The 17,292-nt window shown below is 46.6% G+C and overlaps 1 protein-coding gene across 1 annotated transcript in view; it reads right to left on the bottom strand.

Moving 5' to 3' along the window:
- PROX1 (prospero homeobox 1) overlaps positions 1-16,781 on the bottom strand; it is a 49,919-nt gene extending 33,138 nt beyond the window's left edge. Inside the window, exons 1-4 of the mRNA XM_062571828.1 lie at positions 16,493-16,781; positions 16,177-16,299; positions 7,192-8,984; positions 389-498 (exon numbers count right to left, since the gene is read on the bottom strand). Coding sequence (XP_062427812.1) covers positions 389-498; positions 7,192-8,917 — 1,836 coding nt within the window. The 5' untranslated portion in view covers positions 8,918-8,984; positions 16,177-16,299; positions 16,493-16,781. The remainder of the gene's footprint in view (positions 1-388; positions 499-7,191; positions 8,985-16,176; positions 16,300-16,492) is intronic.
- Between the last annotated feature and the right edge of the window lie 511 nt (positions 16,782-17,292).

Genomic DNA, 17,292 nt, shown 5'->3' on the forward strand with positions numbered 1-17,292 from the left:
AAACCAACCGAAATGAAACAATAAGGGAGCACTTGAGAACTGCTCCAAAATGTTCTTGGAAGTACATTTCTACCACCAGAGAAATCTCTTTTTTAATAGGATATGTAAAATGAAAACTGTTCTATTTACTGTAATAATTACTCTTATTTTGCTCTGAAATTTCAAAATTTTTGTATTTTTTACATTAAAATCCTCCAGCCTCCCCTCTCCTCCTCTAGGCACAAGCAGGGTACATCTCAACAGGAAGAACGAATGAGTAAAGTCAGCAGGAACCTTTGTGTACCCAGAAATAACTGTTATTAATCACCAATATTATCACACGCGATATTTTCTCATGCTTAAATATAGCACAGAGAAGGGGGCGGGGGGAAAGGAAAGATTTTCTTACCTTTACGTCTGAGAAGTAGGTTTTCAGCATATTGGAACTTGGGTACCGGGTGTAAAAGAACATGAGCTTGGCCTTTTTCAAGTGATTCGGTGACAAGCCTTCCTGCATGTGGGATTGAATTAGTGAAGGAAAATGCTTTTCTTGAAAAAGCCAGCGGTTTCCGAAAGTACAGAGCTGGAGAAGTGCCCCCTTAAATATTCTGCAGACCCTGAGATTACACGAGAATTATTAACATTTAAACCGCTGCACTGCAATTTTTTGTAAAATGGCTTAGTGAGGTACACGAGGGGAGGTAACTTAAATGCTGTATTTTACAGCGTTCAAGTTTTGGTGCTGGGTCTCAGGAATTTTGCAAGTTTAGGGCTTGTGTACCATATGTACGTGCACTTGTTGCTACGGAAACAAATGCGCGAAGCATGTGCTGCAGAAAACTTATCGCAAGCTTTTTCTCCCTCTCCTTTGCAATTCCAGCTAAAGTTTATTTTCTCCCCACGCTGTGCAGCTTATACTAAATAAAGCTAATGCACATTAAACAATCGGAGGTGCTTTATCATTTTGAACAGTGCTTCACACTGGCAGTACATTTTACCTGCTTCATTAGCGTCAACAAATTTTAACATCTTGAGCTGGTCCCTAATCCTGTTACGGCTTTGCTTCCATCGCCGCCTTCCGCAGGAAGGCTGCGTTTCCAAAAGGCAGAGCCCCCCTCCCCACCACCAAACGCGTCTCGCTGCTCCGCGTTGCGCCCTTAACTCCGCAGAGGAGGAGGCTGAACTGGGGGCTAAGCAATCAATAAACGCGGGCTAGTGGATCAATACACGGCCACTTACCCTATAAGGCAGCCTATTTATCCTGGAAACATCATTACCTTTTAGATCTGTAAACAGAAGCAACTAAAACAGTTCCCAGGGGAATGTGAAGCTAACCATAACAATCTAGGCTTTCTGATTTTCTCCCAGCTTCTTGGCTCTCTTTTGTGTACTGTGTGCTAGGACAGCTCTGGTCACATCTGTGCCGCAGGCTGGCCCTGCCATTTCCTCAGCAAATTAATGGCTTTATAATTTATCAGAAATGAAGATGCACGTGGAGAAAATCAATGTCTCCCCCCACCCCGCCAAGGTCAATTAAGGGTTCTTCCCAGAAGCTTCTCTAAGGACTGTTTCTCCTAAACACCATGGTGGAAAAAAAATCACCCATTTCACACTTTTTGGCGGGGGGAAGGTCAAGCAAGTTCACCGACACGCTGCAGCCAAGGTGCCTCCACCTTACCGGCGGGAACACATCAGCACAGAACATCCCATTCCGGGTCGCGACAGGGGAAATTCAGACAAATTCCTACCAGCGGGCTGCTGGTTATTAGCTAGCTCTTCAAGAGAATATCCTTTTCTCTAATTAGTGAAATCTACTGAAACCTTCTCATTTATTCAGTTGCAAAATAAGAAGATTCATTTTTAGATTGAAAAATGCAGCATTTTAAAAACAGCCATTGATAATATTAGCTTAAAAACCTCTTATTTTCTGGAAGTACACAGAAAACGGCTCAGCTGAACTTGCACTTTGTTTTAGATGCTTAATGATTACAAAGAAGATAATTTATGACTGACATACTTCTTGTGCCAAGAGAAGAGTTGAAAGAACCTCCAGTTACCTCCATTAGACTGATAGAGAAGTCTAAAAGAGCATTACACTCTGCAGTGCCATCTGTCAAAATACGTAAGTGAAATAATAGTAGCAAGCTGTCACCTTTTGCTTAGTGATAAGAGTTTTAGACAAACCAAAACTTTGACACTAGAAATCCTTTTTTGGTATGAGATTGTTGTAGGAAGTGGGGGGGGGAGGGAAGAAAACTTCAATAAGTAGAAGGGGGAAAAGAAAGAAAAAAGAAAAACCCTAAGTCTCCTTAATTTGTAATTCTTCTGATGCTACGAACATGTTAATATCAGGTTTGGCATATAGTCTCTTTCAATAGAAGCTAAAAGATGTGCTTTGGCTTTCCAAAAAAGCTCTCATATTTGCTGGATTTAAGCACATTAGACAATTGTCTAAGCATTTTGATTCCTTTTTCCTGATTTAATTTGCATTTAGGATTTTAAAATATTTTCTGCCATAATGCCAGAGGATATTGATATTGAATGAAACATGTATTAAAAGATGTTCTAAGACTCAAATTCCAAGAAATCCATCTTTTATTAAAATTATACTTGTTCTTAAGCGCTTGGCAGTCTTAAAGCGATATCAATAATGCAACAAATCTTTATATCTTGATCCTAAGGTTAACGCTTTACTGTGATAAAAGACTTGATCTGTACTAAAATATCAAAAAAACAGTTAATGATAGACCTAAGAGCTAAGAATTAGATAACCCTTTACCATTAAAAAAAAAAAAAAACTGAACTGACCAATTGCTTAATTTCCTTTTTAAGTGCTTGGGCTGAAAAGCAACTGTTCTTCCAAGAAAGCACTAGCTGTTTCCAGGATACTTACACACGCACAATGACTCATGATGAAATAGATTCAGTAAACATACAGCTGTACTGAACACGAGCTAAGCCCCATTCAAGGCCAGGAAAGAAAACGAGCACAAATAAATATTAAGGAGGTAAAGGGAGGAGGGGTGCCGAACGGAACGCAAACAAGCTCTGTCCCAGCAGCTCGTGTGGCTTGCCTCAATTCTCTTAGCTATAGCTTTGTGAAGACAGATGACATTCAATTCTATGGGTAATGCAAAATAGACAATAACTGCTGAAACTTGAGCCAGCTGCCAGGTGTGAAGAAAAAAAAAAAAAAAGGAAAGGGAAGGGAAGGGAAAGGAAGGGAAGGAAAGGGAAGGGGGAAAAAAGGAGAGAAAGAAAAGATGATAAATCCATAAATTAATGAAAGACATCTGCTCAGGAACATAAAAATCAGAGAAACAGTGTACTGCAGCTGAACCTAAAGCAGTGTTCAAACAACCTGGGTGTCTGTGTTGTGCGTTTACAAAGTGCAGTGCAGCCTCACCTAAGACGGCAGCAGCAAAAAGGCAAAATGAAAGAAACGGGAAAGAAATGGGAAGGGAAAGACTGGGAACGAAACCTACGTGCACGCTTGTGTGTTTTAACTGGAGAATTACAGAGGTACCATTGCACACCATTTAACTCACTTGCACTTTAATCCTACCAGGTAACTCTCCTCTCTTCCAAAAATATTTTTCAGTGGAGATGATCTTTCACTTCTGTTACTCTCATTCTGAGTTTCCACAAATACCCTCATAGGCTTTTCTAGTCTATACGTGCATCAAGCAGAAAGAAAAGATGCAAGAATAGGCTGCTTCCAGCAAAAAGTCTGCACTTGCGAAGCCAAGCTTCTCCTGAAGTTACACATAGGTGCTTTTAATCAGCAAAGCTCCAAACTTCAGAGCATCTTCTAAACCCTACAAGAAGGGGCTGGCTGGAAAGTATCCTTGTATCCCACAGGTTTTATCAACAGCACGGAGTTATCCAGCTTGCTGTACAATTGCTTTCTCTCTCTCTCTTTTTTTTTTTTTTTAAAAAACTTTAATTAGTTTAATTCTAGTCAGATGTAATAACTCTTCATTTCAAAATGCTGTAATTCACTAATTATAGCTTGCACATATTGGGACTATGAAACTCATTCCAGTTGGATTGAAACTCTGCTTAAAAATAAATAAATTGTAGAAAGTTTCACTAATGTTCTAAAGCCCTCCTGCCATGAAGAAAACATTAAACTTCTTCACCTTTATCGATGTCTTAACAACATACAAACTACTGTTGTGCTTCAATTTTGATCTATGCAAATGTTTTGGGGCTGAACAAGGCTATTTTTCTTGAGATGCAAAGAGGAGACATGACAAAGGAAGACCATGCAGAAAAACAATTGGCTGTCTGTTTCTTTTGGAATTTGAATAAAACTTAATATTTGATTAAACAGATCAGTTTGCAAAGATATAGACTGCATTCATGACTAAGATGCGAACTCGTGCTGCAGGTGCCTCTTATCTTGTTTAGCAGCGTACGCAAACATTAACCATTTCCTTCTGCAACTCAGTGAAAACGAGAATGATCAGATGCATTTTACATGTGTACATGAAAAGAAAAAAAGAAAAAAAGAAAAAAAAAGAAAAAAAAGAAAAAAAAGAAAAAAAAGAAAAAAAAGAAAAAAAGAAAAAAAAGAAAAAAAAGAAAAAAAGAAAAAAAAGAAAAAAAAGAAAAAAAAGAAAAAAAAGAAAAAAAAGAAAAAAAAGAAAAAAAAGAAAAAAAGAAAAAAAAGAAAAAAAAGGGCTGGTTCAGTATTTCAGCCTACTACTAAAACCGAACTTAGCTGTATCTGCTAGTCCTATGCTCTCATCCTAGCTGTATTGTCCAGGAAAACAGATGCTGCTTTCCGCAGCGAAGAAAGAGCTGCCTCTCAAGAAATACATTTCTTACGTGTGCGCATTCAACTGCGTAACACGAAAGGGCCACAACAGGCTCCACCACAAACAAGCCAGCCTCCGTGCTGCACCTCTCCCTGGAAACTGCAGCTACCTGGGCCAACGAGCAGCTACGCGGCAAAGCCGTCCGCGCAGCTGCACCGTGCAGCAGGACGCGCGCCGCGTGCAGACGCTCTTTCAGAAACCTGCTCCTCCTAACAGCTTCCTATCTCAAACCAGATCAAACTGCAGCCTGCAGCTGCTAGCGCCTAAGTGGGAAAGTCGGCGTGCTTTCTCAGCTGCCGGGGAAGACGCGTGGCGCGGGGAAGGAGGAACGTGGACGGCGCGCCGCGCCGGCGCTCCGTCCTGCCCCCGGCCCCGCCGGCGCCCCCGCGAGCTCCCTCGAGGACCGCCACGGCGAGGCGCAGCAATAGGGAGGGCGAGAGACGCTCGAAGGCTGGAGAGGACCGTCGGCAGTTACAGCTACACCCCTAGTTTGCACGCTTGTAACTTTGCAGTGCTTACCGCTCCTCTCCCCGGAAGGGAGCAGTGCTTTTACACCAAAGCGATCAACACGCCACCGCACCGCTCGCTCGAGGCGACGCTACTGCTCCGGCCCCTCAGCGCTCACTCCCGGCGACCTCGGGACGGCTTTGGGAGCGCCACCGCCTGCGCCGCGGCACGCGAGGAAGACGCCCGCTCCGAACCTCCCGCCGCCCCCGTTTTGCCATACGGGGCACCCCCCTGCCGCCCCTCCGGCGGGGCGCCTCCGAGCCCCACGGGGAAAGAGGTCCTGCGGGTGCCACCTCCCTGCTCTCCAAGCCCCGGGAGCTCGCAACGTCTCCAAGCTCGCGACGTCGGGCACCCGACGGAGGCGCCCGGGGAGCGCGTGCCCGGGCCTGGAGCCCTGCCATCCCCCCGCCTCGGCCCCGCTGCCCAAAACCTGCTTTAATTAACCTAAACCACCCAAAGCTACTGACTGCCAAGCAGAGACGAAGCGATGGGGCACCGCCTTGCGCACCTGCCCCCAAGCGATACCCCCGGCCAAGGGACAGTTTCCTCACTGCTACTCGGGGGGAGGCACCGTTGTTCGGTCACGATCACTTTCAGCAACTTGGAAATGAGATTAGCTGCATCTAGCATGCTACCCGTCTGCTGCTGCTGCTTTATGGAGGGTCTTAGAGGAGGCATAAGATGTCACCCTGCCCTTCGTGCAGAGTCCTCAGTTTTAGCATCGGGTATTTTATCCATATTTAATACAACTGTACTTGGAAGAAAAACCTTTCGACCAAAAAGGAAAAAAAAAAAATGAAGGGAGAAGATGCAAGGAGTGGGAGGTGTTATTGCTAAAAAAGAAAAAAAATCTAGTACTAGTTTCCAGGAAAAAAAAAAAAAAAAAAAACAACAACAACTGAATATATCTGGATATGCCTAAATAAAAGCAGAGATGTATTTTTTCCCCCTAACAAAAGCCCGATATTGAGCTAAAAAGAGGGATTTTGTTATTTATTTTTTTTTAAGAGAGGGGGAAGTGTTCTGTAAATTTAATACAGCTGAACTTTTATATTTAATTGTTCTCTCTAGCTTTCCAAAATAATTTGCTTTGTGTATGTTAGGACAAAAGATTTCTGTGTATGGCTGAACAGAGGTTAATCATGCATAGCAGGCAGCTGCACAAGGGCTGAGGAACAGACCTCTGGGTGGGGAGGGGAAAAAGAACTTGATGCAGCTTGAATATATCAGTACCTGTATCTTTTGTGCTTTATTTTGTTTACTCACTCGAGGACCGCAGGCTTCCAAACAACCAAACGCTTGTTCTGCGCGAGCCGCGGCGGCGACAGGCTGCAGCGCGGGTCGCGCTCCCGCGGGGCTCGGCGCGGAGGGGGCAGGAAGGGAGAGGCCCCCGCCGCAGCAGCCGGGCGCCCCGGGCCGGCGGGGCCGCGCCGCGGGGGCTCCGGCGGACCAGCAAACGGTGCCGCACCTGGGCCCCCGGCCGGGCTCTTTTTCCCACCCAACCACATGGTCTAAAAGGTTGGGGAGGGTTTTTTTTTATTATTATTTATTTATTTGACTGGGGTTTTATTTCCTTGGGCAGGAGGGAGGGCGATCACCTTAAAAAACTCTCTTTGCAAAGAGGTCAAGCAGGTGAAATGGGGCACGCAGCAGCAAACTGCAGCTGAAGCAGCACCGCTAATTAATACCCGGTGTTTGACGCAGGCACCAGCCCTGCGCAGCTCCCTGCCTACTCCCCCTCCGAGAGCCGTGCCGGCACGTGGGTACGGCATGAAGTCCTCTCTTCCCGGCTACTACGCGCGCCGCTAAGAGAAAGTGGAACACGAGCCCCCACGATTTGGCCCCGGTACTGCAGCCGATCATCGTTTTTCTTTAGAAAAGGATATTGCACTTCCCGAGTAAGGTGAGATTTCAGACATGTCTTGGAGGTCACCGCACTCGGACTTTATGAGCGACAACGAGAGCCCTTCGGCGGCGCTGGGCGGGTGTGCTGGTGAGCAAGGGTGGTGATTCATGTGGTGCGACGACATCTTGGTCCTCAGACTCGTGGTCTCCCGAGTCAAGTCTAGGGATTCGGGGGAGGCGCGCTCTTTGCCCGGGAAGGAGGCTGACGGGGCGCCCAGCGGGCTCTGGAAGGGGTACGCCATGAGGGGGAGCGGGAAGGGGTGGCGGAAGGAGGAGGTGGAGAAGCCCGCCGTGGCCGACAGCGGGGACTGGTGGAGGGAGGCGTGGTGGCCCCCGGGCGGCGGGGCAGAGGCAGATTGGTCGGACGAGTTCTTGCGGACGACGAGGGGCAGCGCCTCGGTTTGGTCGGTGGCGCCGGGCATCTGCACGCTGCCGAAGGTGTCGAGGGGGTTGGGGATGATGACGTCCCCGAAGCACTGCAGGCGCTGGTTGGCCGTGTGGAAGTTGTGGTTCTCCCCGTTCACTGCGAATCTGGCTTGGGGGATCTGGAGAGGTGGGAAGACCTGAGGAAGTTGGCGGGGGGGCTTAGATGAGAAAACTTTAACCACTGTGTCCACAACCTGCGACATGGCCGTATTCAGTTCCTGTTTCAGCGTCTCAGCCAAATGTTTGCCTTCGGGGTGGAAAGAATTCGGCCCTTGCTCCTTTTCCTTGGGACCTTCTCTTTTAGGCTTATTCTCTGCGATTTCTTGCTCCCTGATGAGGGCACGGGCACGATCGATGAACTGCCCCGGGTCCAGCTCGCACATCTCGGTGTCCGACCGGCCAACGGAGTCGCCTGCCCTCGCATCCATGGTTTCGGAGCGCATGCTGTCTTCAGACAGGTTACCATCTTCATCATTTTCAGAGTCAGTGCTGTCATAGATTTGGTAGAACTTCTCCTGCAGCTGGCGCAGCTGTTTCTGCATGTCTTCCAGCTGCTGCTTCAGCTGTCTGCGCTCCTCGCGCTTCTGTTCTTTCCTCGCCGAAACCAGCTGCTGGAAACTCTGCTGCTGCTGCTGCGGCAGCTTTTGCTTGCGTTTGTTTTCTCTGTAACTTTCTCGGGGACTCACAGACTGCGGAGCTATTTCTCTTTCATTTTCATTGCCCCTTAACGCCACACTTGGGGAATGGCTCATACCCCGAATTATATTCTCAACCCGGGCGCGTTTAGCTCTCAGGTGCTCGTCGCATAACCGATCCACATCAAACTGGCTCATCGTAGGCCTGCCAAAAGGGGAAAGACACTCTTGGGGGCTGTCTCTTGAAGAGTTGCTGCATACATCCTCCTGATGTACTTCTGAGCCCGTACTAGAGAGACCGCTGGCTTGGAAACTGGGCTCTGTGCCACCATTTTTGTTCATGTTATTTTTCAACAGCTGGGAAATTATGGTTGCTCCTGGAAAAGGCATCATGGCATCTTCATACGAGTTCGCCCTCTTCAGCAGCTTGCGGAGTACATTTGACTTCTCCCCATCTGCATGCTGCACCACTGAATACTCAACATCCTGCTCTGAACCTTGGGGATTCATGGCACTAAAAAACGTTGCTCTTGCCTTTGCAAAAAATGCAGATGCTGTCCCTACCGTCCTTTTCACTCCAATGTCAACTCTTCTTCTCTTGGTTTGCCTGCTTAAGAGGGCTGTGCTGTCATGGTCAGGCATCACTGGACTGTTATTGTGCCATCTTCAAAAGCTTGTCAGCTGGGCTCAGCTCAAGAATCCTGGGACCCTGGCCAACAGAACAAAAGGACTGATGAATCATTTTCTTTAAATTTCTCCAAATTTCCTGACCTCAATCCTGAATAAAATGCAAAATGCATAGGCTCTGGGATTTATGGCACATTACAATTATTGCAATTTATTATGCACTCTGCTTGAAATGAAACATTTTTAAATATTTCTGCTCCGCTGGTTTAAGATGGATTAAGATTTAAAAAAGCAAAAACTGCTTAAGCACCAGTAATATGATTCTCTTGCACAAATGCCTAAAATGATACTGTTTATCTTCAGAAGAAAGAGTAGATTAGAAGAACACAGCCTCTGACAACCAATTGATTAAATTTAGGGCATTGAGATACATGTTACAAAAGAAGATGAAAGTACTCCTTATTTAAGATTTATTGTTAAAACAAGAAATTGTATAAAATTTGGATTAAAAAAATTCAATTGCAATGTAAAAACTGTAATTGTGGTTTTGTTTTTTAAGGAGAGATAAAAATAGTAAATAAGTATTCGAAGGTCAAAACAACTTTCACCTGATTTTAGGTAGGACAGGATACGTGAAAGGCAAAGAAAACATACACAAATTTACACTTACATTGGGAAGGAAACCTCTCTTAAATCATTAGGAAAACATTTATTCAGCAAAGCAAAAAAGCATTAAAATGTTTTATGGTCAAGATTGTAATATTTACATAGATGTGATCAAATAAAGGCCGAAATGTAGCTAGTTAATATAGCCTCACATGTAGCAGTGACTAGCCACAACACTGTTTTAAATTCCCCATGCATTCTTTCCCTTTTCTTAACTTACATTCTCTGAGTAAATCCCAGTGCTGAAGCATGAAGACTTTGTATTTCACACACTAAAATATATGACAGTAAATTTTGTGCATAGCAGAAACAAGGCATGTTCAGTGTCACATCTCTCTGTTTTAGAAAAATCTTCAGAAACAGTATCTCAAATGCCCAGCGAAGCCTTTCTTACATGTAATATTTTGAATACACAGAATCTTATTTCCTGTGACATGCAGAAAGATGAGAAAAAAATATGGAAAGATGAAAGAAAGAACATCAATCAACTGCATGAGAAAGGAAGATACCTTCTCTTTATATGAACTCTCATTGTTTCCCAGGAACACAGCATAAAAAGATAACACACTTCCTTGCATTTTGTAAAAGGCTCTTGACATAATTTGTGACTTATTAACTAGTGATGCTAAACTCACATTGCACATAGAGCATTGGACGTTCTTTCCTGTTTCTTAAAATTTAACACCGAGTAAAATTAAAATATTTTTCATGCAACGCTTATCTAATATTAAACTTTACATTTGCTTAACAGAGCACAGTCTTCACAATAACAGGGTATATTGCCAAAGGCAGCATGCAGACTTTTTGGAATTGCTCCCATCTCTTTCGGTTCACCTGTAAAAACATCTACGTGCTCCCTAGGACTGCATCTGTGGCTAGTTTTAAAGAATGACTATCCATGCAAATAGGCATAATTTCAGCATGAAATAATCTGTAAAATCAAGACAGTAGTCAATGCTTAGTTTGCAACCGGGGGGGGGGGGGAGGGGGGGGGAAGAAGCTTTTAATACTTAAAAACATTATGTTTATTCTGCAGCCTTTGCCCACAGATTCTGGATGTACTGGAAGAATTTTCAGAGATTTGGTGTCAGAGACAGTTATGCAAGGGACATGATGTTTGTTTACATTACTGGCTCCTTGCATACAGGAAAGCAAAGAATGATAAAAATAAAAAAAATGTCATGAATTCAGATGGGAAATCCAGAGCCTTACACTGTTATCAGGACACTGCCTTTAGAAATCGCTCCTTATCAAGAGGCACATTAAGCAAGTGAAGTTTGGAGACTTAATGCTAATAATAAAATAACAAGGAGTTACATTGCAGGGGCCCAATTCCATCAGCTGCACGCTAGGTAGCATCACCCTCTGCAAGCAACTCCCTGCAGTCCAGGAGACTTTTTGAACAGCAAAATCCTGCTAGGTACCAGTGGTAGAATCAGGCCCTGCTTGTAAGTACACAGAGTAAAAGACAAGGCTCCCACTTTCTTCGAGTTAATGTAAAAGGAGTTTTTGGGGGGCCTGCAGCAGGCTCTTAACAGTTAGGACGTCCTCTACAAAAAACAAAACAAAAAAAGCCCTCCACACCCAAACCCAGAAGAGCCGGATTTTCAGAGGGGGTCTCTTCACAAGTCAAAGGCCCAGATCTCGGTGAGGGGAAAGGGGCGACACAGCACCGCAGGCACGAGAGGTTTTAAGCAGGCGATCTTGGCTCAGTACAAACCAGGGTCAAGGCCGACCTTCCAGCCTAGTGGTGTTCATTTGAAAGCGATATAAACTAATTGCAAGATAACTGTAAGAGCTCTTGCTTACTCGTGTAAGATATTCTAAATGCATTTTGCTTAAAGATAATAGTTGGCAATGGGGGGGGGGGGGAACACTTCATGCTTCTCCTTCCTTTTCTGTAGTTAAACTATGCTCGATTAAGATCCAGCAGCACATTCCCAGACTCGCACCAAAACCCTCACGTCAGGTTTCAAGTTTTGCACATTTCCCAGCAAATTTTAGGTGCCTGCGCGCTGTTTCCATCTCCCTGGCCCGGTCTCCCCCAAGGACACACGTGGGGAGGGCTGGCCGTACCCTTGAGCCAGCAGCTCAGGAAACCGGCTGTCCTGCGCCGGGCTGGGAGGTCATTGCCACGCATCCTTCCTCCCAGCGCCCACTTCCCTCTCCCGAAAACCACACCGACAGCTGCTCCCCGGCTCCCGCCGCGGCCGGCGGCAGGAGGTGCTCCCGAGCGATGCCCTTCCCGCGCCCATCGCGCCCCTCGCCCAGGCGCTACGCGGCATCTCCCACCGGCCCCGGCGCCGTCCCGAGCCCGCGGGCTGCCCGCTCTGCGGCCGGCGTCCGTCTCGGCTTAAACAGGGGAAATAGCACTACTTTAGCCTGGCGAAGCAGAACGGGCGTCGAGCGGCCAGCTGATATTTCAGTTTAGGAGGGACCAAAACCAACTGGCATCTCAAGGGAAGGGGAAATGCCACGTACAGCAGCATGCAAAATCCCAGACGTGACAGGCAGACCTTGATACTGATTAAACTGGAAGTGGATAAATAGGGAACTCTCAGAAAAAAAAATTAGGAAGCTCACGTCCTTCACATAATACCAGTACTTTGGCTGCATGTTGTCTCAAAACTGCATTTCACACGTCTTGTTTCTGCACAGCCGTTCAGAAATACATATTTAGAAGGGCAGATTAGATTGTCAATATCTACACAGAAATCTTAAAGAGCAGAATTTCTGAGTTACAGAGTTTTAAGTTTGCGAAGGTTGAATTTGCTTTACATGTCACTTCTGATACTCCTTACCTGCCAAGCATAGTTTATGTTAAATTTACCCTCTACATCTAGGGCCTCAACTTGCAAGACGTGGCTTTCTCTTACAAGAAACTGAACGTTTTCCATTCCTATGTACTTCAAAAACCATGAAGGCCTAAGCACTTTAAGTCCACCAGAAATACAGTTTGCATAATTTCATTTACAAATTTACTTTAAAAACTTACGTTTAATCAAATCTCCTTAAACAAAACTGTGAATAACCTCTTACTTTCAAAACTTTTGCTTAAGGAGGCAATTTGATTAAATGTAACTACAAGTAACTTCTTAATAGTGCAACATCTACACATGTGAGTTTATCTTCTATACATTAGAAATACCTAGAAATTAAACTGTTTCCAGCTAATATGTATCTAAGAGCTCCTGTTCCCAAACCTTCAGCGAGAATGGCACACACGATGTCAGGCATTTACACAGCAATCAGTTTCTGTAACCAAATTTGTAAACTCATCCTGATCTACATAGATCCTGATCGTTTTCTCTTAGATTAATTCACACATCTATGAAGCAGGAAGGAGCTTTCGATTTAAGCTCATCCTGCTCAGCGAGCCTGGGAGAACACACACCAGCCGCAGGTCCTCAGTGCCCGACCGACAGGAAACAACCGTTGGACACACGGGAGCGAAGTGCTAAACTTGATGCGTATCCATCGATGAACTCGAGCAGATACTGCTTTCGAGAGCTGAAATTGCTCCTGTCTTTTCACGAGCCAACTACTTTCTTTGGTCAAGTGTCTGACTGCTTGTTCTCAGCCCACTATGCCAATACGACACAAGAAATTTAACACGCTTCTGCTAATAGAAATATTTAGGTCTTTCACTCTGAGGCACTACCACTGAGCATGGCTTTGCCAGAATCAGCCAGGCAGAGCAAGATGAAAATTATTTCGGTCAACAGCACTGCACACAAAAGAAACAGAGTTAAATCCGAAGAACAGATAACATTTATAAACCACAGAGCTGTTCAGTGCTAAAATCACTTCAACAAGCCAATGAAAAAGTACTACCTTTTTGGATGGTTTTGGCACAAGTTTTCTTGGGAGAAAGAGTTATCAAATTCTTTTAGCTGAGGTATGCAATAAAAGAATTTGAAACAAGGCAGAAATAATTAGCAACTATTTATGCATTAGCAACTACTTTACTAGTATTGCTCTACAAGCAGCAGCAAGCATTTTAACATGATTTAGTTCAAAATTACAATACCTAGTCTTTAAAATAAAAAACCACTTTATTTATTTTTTTTTAAATATACCTGATGATATAGGGCCCAATCCAGCAAGGTATTCAGCAAAGCCTGCGAACACCAAACACCCTCAATTCTCATCGACTTCAGGGAGAATTGACAGAGCTCACTAACAAGAGTTGCTCAGTATCTCATTAGTACAGGCCTTTATTATCATTTTGGGGAGATGCACAACCCTTCATCATGTATCTGTGGGCTGTACCATTTGAGGAAACAGCTTCTCCAAATGAAAAAGAAAAAAAAAAAAAAAAAAAAAAAAAGAGCGAGCGAGCGAAGTCAAGCTACCCTAAGTACAAAATTTGCAAATTTGCATTTTTCCTCCTTACAAGCCAGTTTGGTTCTTGTTATTTCACTGATCATGAGGAAAATAAGAACTCACACAGTCTCCATGCAGAGACAATACTGAAATGCTCACAAGATTCCTACTATGAACTCAGCCCAAGTTTTCAAAGATATTTTTCCATGCTACTCAACACAGTTCAGTCAGAATTCCTGAATTAGTTAAGTGCAATTAGTCTGCACTTTGAGACAGAATAATCATTATTTAAAGACCATAAATAATAGCATTTACAATTCTGCCCTGTACACAAATTAAATTCCAATTTCAAAATGCATCCTTTCCTACAACTATCTAAATTTATCAACTGAGCATAAAAGAAAAGGTAAGTCATACACAGTGAGAGGCCTCAGATTTTCACTGGCAGAGAAGTTAGCTATACATACAGACAGCAACATTCAGTGAATGTTAGATAGTTTACAGAACAATTTAATACGGACCTGTAAGCAAAAAGTATATACACTGTGCTTTTTATCACAGTCAACCCACGAAATGTTGATCCTCTACCTATATTTGAGTATTAATAAACCTTTCACAGTATGCAATATAGCTGTTAAAGGTAAGCTTTGGACAAAAAAAAAAAAACAGATAAAATACATGCAAAATGGGCTGTGGTGGCCATAAACTTTACGTGATTGATGGCAACTTGCAGAAAAACTGTGAGAATAAGACATAAAGGATACGTGCCACATGCAAATCTACGGGTAAGAAAACGGCCTTGGTGTAATTCACTCTGCACACTGCCAAACCTCTACAGATGATGGAAGTGACAAATAATCTCAGCTTTTACACCTCGTAGCGACACGGCTGCGTTTCTATAACCCGCATTAGACAACACCGGACCCTTCTGCCACCGAGTAACGCACACGTATACGCGGATGCGCTTCCACGTGCCCGTGCTCCGGGACGGAGCCTGGACGTGGGGTTTGGGGCGACGCTCGCTGCACAGCCGGAAACACCCCGGCGTTCGCCGCAAGCGCCTGGGACCTGTGGGGAACCAGAGGGTGTAAAAACCCTCGCTCGGTAACTTTTGCCCAGCATTCAAGGGCACCTCTAGTCTGCGGCCGCTTCCCCTGCCAGACACGACTGACATCCCCTACTCTGACACACACATTAGGTTAATATCCTCCATATCTGTTATTTCCGGGGACGGAGAGCTCGTCCCCGGCATCAGCCCGCAGAGAGCTCAACCCCATCCCGGGCGCGCAGACCGGCCGCAGCTCCGACTCGCTCGCTCCTCCTTTCCCACGCCGACCCCGGCAGCCAGGGGCTCGCCGGCGACACGGCCGCCGCCAGCGCGGCGCGGGGACGCGCCCGCGGGACGCCCCGGCGCGCACCTGCCCGCGCCGCGCGCACCTGCCGCCGCCGCCCCGCTCCGCCCCCGCGGAGCGCCGCGTCCCGCCGGCCGTGCCCGCTGCCGGCCGCCCCCGCGCGCCCCTCCGCGCAACTGCCCCCCCCCCCCCCCCCGCCAGCACCATCCCCTCCTGCGCTCTAACTCCCCTTAAACACACGGCCACGGGCCGGGGGGCGCTCAGCACATCGACGGAGCGGGGGAAACGCGGAGGCGAACCCAGGACAGAGCCCCATCAAGGGGAGAGAGAGAAGAACGTAAACCTCCCCTTAAGAAAAACACGAACAAACAACAACCAAACAAAAAGAAAGTACCGACAGCGCTAATCTTTTCCCCGACCAAGGCTCTCATCCCGCAACTTGCGCTCGATCTCATGCGCTCGCTACCTACCGCTCAAATCCCATTTCTATACATTTCCACAATTCGCGGCTCGTCCCACCCGTGGGAATGAAAAAGTAATCGGGACAATAAGAAGAATACGAATTAGAAAAAAGTCCCTGCCCTTCCCCGTTCGGGTTAAAAAGGAGAAGTAGCGACATGCAAATGACAAGCAAATTGGAGGAGACAAAAAGAAAGGCAGCTATAATAAACGAGACAAAGAGGAGGCTCACAGCACCAGACCGGGAGTTTAAAGCAGGGGATGACGAACTTAAGGGGAGGCGGGGGGGAAAGGAGGAAGCTCGGAGCAACAAAAAGAAGTAAAATACTCGGTGCCTTTTCCAACCCCCCAAAAGTGCCCTCCAAGCCACGGAATAAAATAAAGCACAGGAGTCCACAAAAGGTGGCAGAGCGAGAGAAGGGGGGGGGGGGGGGGGGAAGAGGATCGCCTAACAACGAGCAGGTCACTTACTCTTCAGCACCGGGCAGCCTAGGGTGAGGAGTCCATTCAGGCTTCGGGCTTACAAACCGGTACTGCTTTAGGTATTGGGGATTTACTACTACTCAGCTAATAAAGTCATTGCAATTTTGCCCCCTGGAAAAAGAAGCACAGATTTGATAACGGTGATCAGTATTTTGCTGGGGAATTAATTCTTTCCCCCCCCTTGATCATTTAAAGCGGCCCAAGCAACTGCGAATTAATAAAAATAAATAAAAATAGAAGAAGAAGAAAAGAAGGAAGGGGGGAAAGAGGAGGAAGGAGGTGCGGAGAGGGAGAGAATACTTACTCCGTGCAAAGGCGATGAAACTGAGCCTCTTTTTTTTTTGCCGGTGGAAAGAGAGAAAGGGAAACACACGCACGCACATGCACACACACACACACACCCGCGCGCGCGCACACACACACACCCGTGCGCGCGCGCGCGCGCACGCACGCAGCCCGCGAGCTCGGCGCTGATGAATATTATAATTGGGCAAAGGGAGGGCGAGTGCGGGTGAGAGCGGGCGAGCGCGCCGGGCAGCGCGGGAGCGGGTATGTGCGTGCCGGCGGTGCGCGGCGGTGCGCGGTGCGCGCGGGGCAGCGGCGCGCGGAGCCGAGCGAGCGCTCCGCACCGCCACAAGATTTACTTTAAGACACAGCTGAAGGAAACAGGAAGACTACACGTCACAGTGTGCGTGACGTGGGCCCGGCCGAGCGCCCAATCGGGAGGCTCCTTGGGATGGAAGGGGCCGAGGGAGCGCAGAACTTGGCAGGGAGAGGGAAAAAAGAGCGAAAAGGGGGGGGGGGCGGGTTCCTCCCCTCGCCCCCTCCCTCCCCCCCCCCCGCCCGCGGGAAGGTGGTCTCGGCCGCGCACCTGGCCGGCCGCGGGGCCGCCCCACGCGCGCAGCGCCCGCGCAGCGCGCCCGCGCGCAGAAGCCGCCCCGCCAAGCGGAGCAACTTTTCTTCTTCTTCTTCTTTTTTTTTTTTTTTTTTTTTTTTTTTTTTTTTTTTTTTTTTAGGAAAGACATCGGGCTTAGAGCGCGGCGCGGTTTTCCGCACAGTGTCTCCTAAACCGCCTCCACCCACCCCCACGCAGCGGTGCGCGCC

Source organism: Rhea pennata, chromosome 3 (genome assembly GCF_028389875.1).
Source record: "Rhea pennata isolate bPtePen1 chromosome 3, bPtePen1.pri, whole genome shotgun sequence".
In the NCBI taxonomy this organism is placed as follows: domain Eukaryota; kingdom Metazoa; phylum Chordata; class Aves; order Rheiformes; family Rheidae; genus Rhea; species Rhea pennata.